Raw genomic sequence first — 9,986 nt, 5'->3', positions numbered from 1 at the left:
ATCACTGATGCCTCAAACAGGCTTCTTGATAAAGATTTTTAGAGTTTGATAACAAGTTCTTGGACCAAACTCTACCTTGAATAATTCTAGAACATGTCTAACATATGCTATAGAGCATTCTGGGCTGAATGTCAGCTGGCAAAAAAAGGAACTTGTGCCAGCTGTAGCTGCTGTAACTCTTCACAGCTGAGGAAAAGAATGGGAGAAAAGGGGCAGGGTCAGAAGTCAGAGGTACATTTTTACCCATTGTATTCTTAAATAATGACTTTGCCAACTGTTATGAAAAAAATTGTAGATGAAGTGTCTATAATTAAAATGTTGCTAGGAACTGTTGTCAAAGAATGTGTATTTAGACTTTTGGGTTTACAAGTGAAGCCCTAGCAGTATCTTTTAAGTGCTTGCATTTTCTTCTTTTTCCATCTTAAGAGTACCTGCAAGGTATTTATTTGGACCTAGAATAAATAGATAAGGCTTTCGATTGGACTAGAAAGTAATGTGTTTTGGAGCAGGGTTCTGTCAGGTTAATTTGATAATAAACAGTAAACCTTAATCTGCCTTCAGAGTTATATGTATATTAAAAAAGGACTGGGGCATAAAATAAAGAAAGTTAGAAGAAAAATAAGGATTATTTTTTTCTTTGAGGGAATTACTGTAACTAATGTTGAGCTTGTTTAATCTAGTGACAACTGTGTGTAGCTGTTACACACATAGCCACTCTGTAGATTACTACTAGTCTTGAATCAAAATGCACTAGATAAAGCTTTAAAAAGGATCTGTATTTTTAAAAAAATTATGCCGTAAACAAAGGTGATGGCTTCTGTGACTTGATTAAATTCAAATATTTAAAAATTATTTCCATTAAAATGTAGTTAATAATAATGTTGTAATCAGTTAATGAAGAAGTGAGACCAAGTACTTGTCATTTGCATTGTTTTTTCCTCTTCCTCCTCCTGGCATGATTTTCTGGGGTGATTAACATTGCAATCCAAGTTGTCCAGTGCTGTGTGTTTTTTCTTTATTAAGAGAAAAAAGAGCTTTCACCACTCCACAAAATTCCCCTGGCATTAATTAAATGCTTTATTATTGAATGCATCACAAATATTTCAGCTGTCTAGCTGCTGGAATTATTCTTAGTGGAATTGGTTTGGGATAGACAAGGGTTATCCTCTTTGGAAAGTACGTTTAGCCAGGTACCACAAGGGAACGCGTGATGTAAGCTCCTTCAAATATGCCACTGCCAGGTAATTTCAGTCAGTGTCTGGGCAGGAGTAGGAGTTCAGTGTCTGTCTGAGGTATGGGTGAATGTTACGGTGGCTGGCTTCATGTCTGTTGGATCTATTATAATCAGTTTCTATTTGTAGTCAATGAGTTACTAATTTATACATATTAATATCAGCAAAGCCTGTTACAATTAGAGTTTGCACTGAATTGACTACTTGATTTACTTCAGAGTTCAATAAATTACATAGCAGGTGCTGAAGAAGGGAAATACTGTTTTGCTTTGTCATCTAAATTGTAACTGACTGGACTGCTGACAATTTGAAGTAAAATGTAATGGTCTTCCTTTTTTCAGTTTGGTGGAAGGTGAGGCGGCATTGCAGTTGGGCTATTTGGACCACTCAGAATGATGGCAATATTGCTACCCAGTGAATCAAGGACGTCGCGTTATCTAGACAGGGCTATAAACGGCCAATCTACTTTTGTATCAAGGCCTCTTCGCTATAATCAGCTTACACTCCATTTGCTTAGTATACCAAGCAAACCCATTGTGACAGTGTTTGTATAGTGTCTTATTCACACTGTCCTTTTAAAAGTTTAAGGACTGCTTAGCCACATGTCCACCTACTGTGCTAGCGCTGCTGTACATGTGACAGTTTTCCAACAGCTATTTCCTTCTCTCATTTTCTGAACAGGTGATCCCTGTGTATTTGACCCAGAATTATGGGGTTGTTTGACAAGCTAGCGGGATGGCTTGGGCTGAAGAAAAAGGAGGTTCACGTTTTGTGCCTTGGCTTGGACAATAGTGGCAAAACAACAATCATAAATAGACTTAAACCTTCCAACGTAAGTAGCCTACTTACTTTACTGTTGGTGTTTTTACTGCAAAGCTGATGTTTGTTTAAACTGGTTTTGTATGCTGTTACACTAAATGTAACCACGGAAAAGATGTGAAGACCTTTTCGATTTAGTACAGTGGACAAATACATTTTAAGAGTTTCCAACTAACTAAAACTAAATGTAAGCATCCACATGCATATTATGAAAACATTAGCAGTGTTTTTTTGGTAAATGTGGCACATATTTTTTAAGATTACCCAATAAGGAAAGGTTTATGATGGCTGAAATCAGGATCTGAAACGACTTTCTTAAGTCACTTGTAATTGCAGTCCTGTAGGAATTGAGTGATGTGTCGAATATTTGGGATTCATACAGTTGTATAACAACTTGTCTACATTTATAATGTTTATTTTAATATCTTCCTGAGAAATAATAAGTATATAATAAATAATAAAGTAGGAAATAATGAGAAGATGCACACTTAATGGCAACTTCAGCATTTTTTAAAAGAATAGCTTTCAAAATAACTAGCATTTATACTTGCAGTTCATTCATCCAGTGAAAAGTGTTTTTCAGGCTACTAGGAGTGCCTAGCATTCTGAGCAAAATTTAAAGTAGGCTTACCTTGTTTCTAGGTGTGTTTATGGAATAGAAATAGATGAATTTTGGTAGGCATGTTCAAAGCCAGAGGCTTGTGCATCCGTGGTACATGCATCTGGGATACTGTGATTTCTGCTGTTTGCATCAGGACACAGCTTTTGTTTTTTAGCTTCCACTGATCTTTTCCTGAAGAGTAACACTGGATATTGTTTAAAAAATGTAAGTTGGTAAAGAGTCTGCTACTCATCCATTCCTAGCAATTATTCTTACACTGAAAATTAAGTAGATTTATAAACAAAGGCTCTGAACTGCTTACTATCTGTTCCTAGTCCTCTGGGGGAAATGCTACAATTTGTACCAGACAAATTATATACTTATGTAATTTTTGAGACTTTAATTGTAGCAGGGTTTTTATGTCATGCCTTAGGCAGTAAAGGATTCCTAACTAGAGTTGAATGCAGACTTCAAGATTTATCACAATAATAGGTATTGGAGAAGGTCCCAAGGGAATTGCACAAGTACAAAAAATGGAATTTGTTTGCTTTACTGTAAATTGTGTAATGAGAATTTACTTCTGAATGTTTTCATTTCATCTGAGATGCTTTAGGAGGGTAGCTTTGCATACAACTTGTGCCAGTCCTATCCTTGCAAGAGGTGACAGATTCTCTAACGTGCAACAAATGTAATTAGATCAGACTTGATGAAATTGTTTATTTTTAGTAAGATCAATGGGCAGATGATTTTTTGAGCTCTGAATCAACCCAGTCTTCTTAAGAAGAACTGCTGCTTTGCCCTAGGAGCAATATACCAGTTGTCTGGCAAATACAAGTGTTTTTCCATCTGTTCGCAGTTGTTTCTTCTGGGCCCGATAAATGCATTTGAAATATGTTAAGATGTAACACCTTCTGTACTCTGCACAAATTTTCCCTTGTTGACAGGAGCTGTTGACTAAACTGTGTACGATGGTGGAATGCTATTTTCATAATGAAGCTGCAGATGAAAAAGCCAAGCTTCCTTCAGTTGTATGCGAGGAGTCAATGGCTTACAGATAGTGTTTTTAATAACGGGCTCTAGAAATTCTGTAAAAGGAGTGCATGTCACTTTCTCAGACAGCTCTGTAATCTAAGGAATGTGACCTTTCTGCCTGCTCAATATCAATGCTGCTTAAAGGAGCTATTCTGTTGTACCAGCTTAGCTGATAGGTTCCTTGGCTAGCTCAGCAGTAAACTTGGTTATCACACAAATCTATTAATAATGCTTTATGTTTTTGCCATTCCTCTGTGGTAAATGGTGATTTCTTCCAGTGGTGTGGTAGTTTGAATAGAGCTATGGTTAGGCCATTTTGTAATGTCTGCTGTATAATTCCCAATGTCAAATAGAGTCCTCTGGCCTGTTGATAGAAGTTGGCAGCATGGCCGACCTAATATCATGCTAGAAGTATACCTTTTTTTATCTCAGAGGCTTGGGGTATTGTGCAGACTTGTTTGGGTTGACACTGTCATTTCCAAAGTGCACAAATATTGTGAACTTCAACCTCAGTCATAATCTTGAAGCTGTTATCTTCCATGTTAACCGACCTCCTATTTCATAGGTAATATCCACACATACTTGTACACACAGACTATCTGTACTATCTGTATATGTAGAAAGTCTGGGGAAAAATAGATCTGTAATGTATTCATATTTCAAATATATTTCAATATTTATGTTTTCTAACTTGATTTTAAAATTTGTACTTCTTTCCTTTAAAGGCTCAGACTCAGGACATCGTTCCAACAATAGGATTCAGTATAGAGAAATTCAAGACATCGAGGTACTAGTTTCTTTCATTTTCTCCATTTAGCAGTAGTAATTAATATACGATAGTTGGACTTAATTACCTCCTTCAGTGGGATGTGAGTATAATGTGTGGTCATATAATGACATAACGTGCAGTTTGCTGAAATGTTGTAGTACCCAGGAGTCCAAACCATGATCCCGGACTGACAGTGTTGGAATATATTCTATGTTTTGTGCTGCTATAAAACTATGTACACGTTTAATTTAAAAAAAAAAAAAAAAAAGTTTTGCAATAGCGTGTATAAGCATCTGATTTCTGTCTGTTAAGAATTTCAGAATAGGGCACTGTTACAGACTTGAGAAGAGACAGTTGCTTAGATGGTAATGTATATTCCATTAAGCACTCTCACTGGAAGGACTCTGAAGAGATTGCAGTCTAATCTCATTAAAGGAAAAATGGTGGTTATAGCATTAGTAATGTAAAGATGGCAGGGGCAAAGGTCAGGAAAAGGAGGAAGAAATCATTAGTTGAATGAAGGCTAAGATATAGAAAAGGAATGTCGTGAGACAAAGATACCTCAAGGTGGTAACATAGGATATTATTTTATTATTCTGTAGCCTTCACAGTGTATTTTTAATGGGTGCAGTTAGTCTTCAAACCAAGCAGCATGCCCCACTGGATGGGAGATCTGCAAGAAAATTGTTTATTCCTTGAGCTGATGTGTGGGATTGATAGGTTTCATGTTTGTATAGGAGGCTCAACAACTGTATTCTGCCTCAGTAAAGCACATAAGACAGGTTTGGGGTTTAGCTGTATGAGAATGCAAGTTGATTTATATTGCTTTATTCTGATCCTGTAGTAGGAGAGATGACCCGAAAATACACCATGTAGAATGATTAAAAAAACAAAACACCCAAACAAACCCACAAGCCACCCCAAAACTTCATTAATCTAATATTACAATCAGAACATTGTTTGGGGGTTGCTAATAACTGTATACATGGCAGAGCAGCTAGTCTAGAGTTATATGATGTCTGGATATAGAGTGGAAAGGATGATTGGAGATCTTCCTTTTCAAAACCTCCTCGTTTTGGTGTGGCCTCCACTCAGGGAGCTCTTTGGGACTACCCAAAACAGGAAAGCGTAATACTGAATTTGGTGTTGCTTCTGTAGACATTTCAGGAGTGGATCAGAATTTTTTGTCATGTTCTTTAAGTTGGCTTGCTGTATTTAGCATATGGGTCACATCTCAAAGTTGTGAAGACTGCCCTCTGTAGCTTGGTCACCTGAGGTAACCTGTTATAAAAAAAAAACCACATTCTGGTAATTTTTTTCTGAAGGTGGAATTTTTATTTATTTTTTTAAAAAGCCTTTTATTTTGCATACAGAAGCCTTTGGATGCTATTAGTGCCTGTCTAGGGACAGAATTTAAGATAGGCTATGGATTTTAAGTCATGGCTCATCTGAATTTCATTTACTCAACAGTATAAACAATATACGGTACTAATGTAATAAAAAGACAGGCTGAATGGGAACTTATTTTGTATTTGATATAACTGTTCATAACTGGTTTAGTTCTTTTATTCAGAGAATAAACAAACATGTTTTCCATTGTGAAATATTTCTATATTAAGACTGCAAAACTGGGTAGGTTGGCTTGAAGGCAGATAGAGTAACCAGAGTTCCTGTGAGAATCTTTCTCAGTGGATTAGGATTCAAGTTGATCTGGCTTTTTTTCTGTCAGGGTAGCAGAGAAAATAGTTTGGGTTTTGTTCTTTGTTTCTGTGCCTCATACACTTCTTTTCTTTGTAGCTTGTCTTTCACAGTGTTTGATATGTCAGGTCAAGGGAGATACAGAAACCTCTGGGAACATTACTACAAGTAAGCCTATCATTTATTTTAAAGCTTTGCTGCTCATATTAGCTGTCAAGTATGTTATTTAAACAGAAGTATGCTAATATCTAGTTGTTAGAAATGATTCAGAGAAGACTTACACCTGGTGTTTGACAGAAGGTCATTCTGGATAAATACAACTTTTCTTTCTGTTCTAAAAAATGAAAACTTTTTATATGCTGTTAATCAGCATGCTTTTGGGGACATTTAGTTGACTTGAATATTGGGGAAGCATACTAGAGATGGGATTTAAATGTTGAAACCAGAAAAACCAATCCTGTAAGAAAGGACCAAGATGAGTTAGGTTTGCTGTTTTTCTGTTCTTCTGTAGGTAAGTGACTTAAGAACCAAAAGATATTGGCTGATGGCTGAGATTTTTAGAGGTGGGGGAAATTAATCTCTGAGAATGAGGCACATGTAACTAAGAACTTGACCAAGTATTCTTAGGTGTTATTTGTTAAGCAGAATATTCGCTGTACTTTATAACACTGTGGTATTGCCTTATTGGTAATAGACACCATTTTCTGTTTTTCTGGCTTCTAATGAAACTTGAATCTTCATTTATGTTGTCTCATTGTTATTCTGTAATAGCTGGTGCTGCTCTAAATAAGGTGAACAGTAGTAAACCACACATACATAGCTTGGAGAGATAGAATGGAGAAATTCTGACAATTATAATATTGATTAAATATTAATATTTAATGTGATAGACCTTAAAGTATTATTTAATTGAGGAGTAACACTTCATCTCCTTTCTGTGCAAAATGTGTTAGCAATTTGAAAACTTATGTGGGTAGGAGATCTTCATTGTTCAAGAGTGTCAGACGTATGTCTTCCAAATTTTTTTATTTCAATAACTGATGCCCTTAGGCTGCTCTCAAAGTGCTAGCTGAGTGCTTCATAAGCAAATAATTTTTCTGACTCTATTACTGCTCTGTTTAATGCAGTAACTTCTCCCTTGTGTGGCATAAACTACTTTTTTCCTCTTAACAGTAAGGGAGTTTCTTAGGTAATGCTGACAGTGAAATGTGCACTTGTATCTGTTCCTGATTCCCTGCAGTAGTCACATATTCAAAATTAACTTATAAGAATAATAGAAAAATAATAATGTGCTGTTCAGTTTAGAAAGTTAAGCAAGATTTAATTTTGCAAGAATTGCAAAATGTCAATCAAATCTGATCAAGTATCTGTGTCGAAGTAGTTGCTTTGGACTACTTAAAGCTTGCCCTTTTCTTCTATTTGGCTTGAAATTATCGTATAGAATCATAGAATCATTAAGGCTGGAAAAGACCTCGAAGATCAAGTTCAACTGTCTTCAAAATACACTTGTCTTAAATATATATAAACTCATGTTGTGTCCCTATTACTGTTACTTGTTTGTGAAGTTACTTTTTGGTAGTAAAAACATGCTAGGACTCTAATTCCTGTAGAAAAACACTGTATGCTCATAAAAATTACTTAGGCATTTTCAGCTAATATGCAAAAGCTTTATTTGCTGTTAAAGTTTTTCTGTACTATGGAAAAGAATGGACCTTCTCATAAAATCTTAGGCTGGTCAAGTTATTTCTGTTTTTCAGTAGGTCTAGGACTGTTTCTCACCAAAATATGAAGGTAGAAGGTTCTTGGGGGTGAAGAATGTATCTGTAATGATCTCTCAGAGAAATGTAAAATGAAGATTGAATATTACATTAAAATGTAGATTAAAAATACTTTTTGTGGGTGTTTATAACTGTTCATCTGAATTGGTCAGACATTATTTTGCTTTAAAATGTTTCAATAAATGGAACGTCAAGTCATAAAATATCAGTAATATCCTGAAATGATGAGTTGGATAGCATGTATATATGTTGTGACTGTGGTCATATTGCTAGCAAAATGTCTTAATGATTTGAAATAGTAGAAAATTTTTACCTGTTACTCAAAACAAAAGCAAAATTTGTTTATGCAGACTTTGGTAAAAGCTAAATTAATCTGCATATGCCTAGTTGTTAAACAGCTGTGGACACACAGTTTTTTTCAAAAAAGATGATTGACCTTTCTAAATAGACTAGTTTTAGTGTAGGAAATAAAAAATTTCTACAAATAACTGTCTTTAGATTCTCTGTGTCTGTCTGACCACACTGTCAGAATAGCAGTTGGTTACATTTTCAGAGTTACATTTTCAGCCTCAGTAGTGAAATCAAGCTTTTCTGAAGGGTCTGTGTAGACTGAACCTTGTATGAGTCACACGGCTAACAACTTCATGTCTCAAAAAATTACGCAGGCTACCAAAAGGTTGAATTTCAGAAATAGGACTAGACTCAATTGTTAATGGGAAATAAAAAAGCAAATTAGAGGAAAAAACATCAGGTTTGTTTGCTTTTTTTTGATGATTCTTCTGAAGCCTTTTTTTACAGTTTAAGAGAACCTATAATTTGCCTCTTTGCTCTTTTTATGTTATGCAGAGAAGGCCAAGCCATTATTTTTGTCATTGATAGCAGTGACAAATTAAGAATGGTTGTGGCCAAAGAAGAACTTGACACCCTTCTGAATCATCCAGGTGAGGAGGCTTTTTTACTCTTCTGTCTCCTTATTTGTTATGTTGTCTTAAGAAAAGCCCTTCTTATCTGACACATTCTGCATTCTGAGTACTTTACAAATATTTTAGCCATTCATGAGTACTAGAACAATAATAGCCTTCAATAAGTTTAGTGGGGTTTTTTTATACCTATTTGCATTTACAAACTGATCATACTTCAGTTGGCTACACTGAGTTGGATCATCTCTTATTAATCAATATAGATCAACAGTTGCATTGTTTTGAGGAAGAATAGACTTTGTTCCTTTGGAAGCTAGAGAGCTAGTATGTGATGATGAGCACATACAAAAAAGTATCTCCCTGTCTGGATTTTTTGATAAAGACAGCTAATTCCTTTAAGGTAACTTTTAATTTTTTTTTTTTTAATTTTCATTATCTCTTCTTATTATTATGCTTTAGCCAGAAATAAGCATGGATAATTGTACCAGTCAGTTTCAATTGCCTGTAAGATGATACATAGGATGGAAAAGGATACAAGAGGATTCGTGATCATGGGGTTAGTTTTAGGGGGTTTGTTTGTTTGTGGTGGTTTTTTAACATGAGGCTACACTTTTTTAAATTCTGAGATTGGTCAATTTTTGGCTTCTTCGCCCTTCCATATAACCAACATTTTTCTGCAGTGTTTTTGTAAGCAATATGCAATTTTGACTTTCAGCACATTAGGTAGTTGCTCTGACTAACCAGATTATAAAACTACATGCAGGAAATCTAGAAGTGAAATAATCCTGTAATTTCTTATTTATTTATTAAGCTGGTAGAGCCTTAATTTGCGGGGTCACCATACTGAAAGTAAGAAAGGAGAAGCTGACTTGCATTTCTAGCCAAGAAAAGCAGTAGGTGATAGAGGCAGTTACGTTACTATGATTTTATTTTCCATCAAGACTGCATATAATACCTCGGTTCATCAACAAAGATGGTGTAGCTGAGCATGTGTGAGCTGACTGGGCCCTCTTCATTTCACGTTCAAAGGTATGGGCCTCTTCAAATGCAGACACTGAAAAGACAGTCTTGCAAAGGTCAGAAGGGAGGATGAGGTGAACCAGAGGCTGCAGGTGGATTACATGGAGGCCAGGGAAC

General features: G+C 35.6%; 1 protein-coding gene across 1 annotated transcript; it reads left to right on the top strand.

The window, feature by feature from the left end:
• Window positions 1-1,941: 1,941 nt before the first annotated feature.
• On the top strand, window positions 1,942-8,870 carry ARL6 (ADP-ribosylation factor-like 6; the record flags this gene model as incomplete). Its single annotated transcript, XM_010295549.1, has 4 exons — window positions 1,942-2,064; window positions 4,410-4,471; window positions 6,251-6,319; window positions 8,776-8,870. Coding segments are annotated over exons 1-4 (349 nt in total), but the record flags the coding sequence as incomplete, so codon positions are not given.
• Between the last annotated feature and the right edge of the window lie 1,116 nt (window positions 8,871-9,986).

Source organism: Phaethon lepturus, unplaced genomic scaffold (assembly GCF_000687285.1).
Source record: "Phaethon lepturus isolate BGI_N335 unplaced genomic scaffold, ASM68728v1 Scaffold57649, whole genome shotgun sequence".
NCBI classification, from domain to species: domain Eukaryota; kingdom Metazoa; phylum Chordata; class Aves; order Phaethontiformes; family Phaethontidae; genus Phaethon; species Phaethon lepturus.
This window is presented reverse-complemented; position numbering and strand designations above follow the sequence as displayed.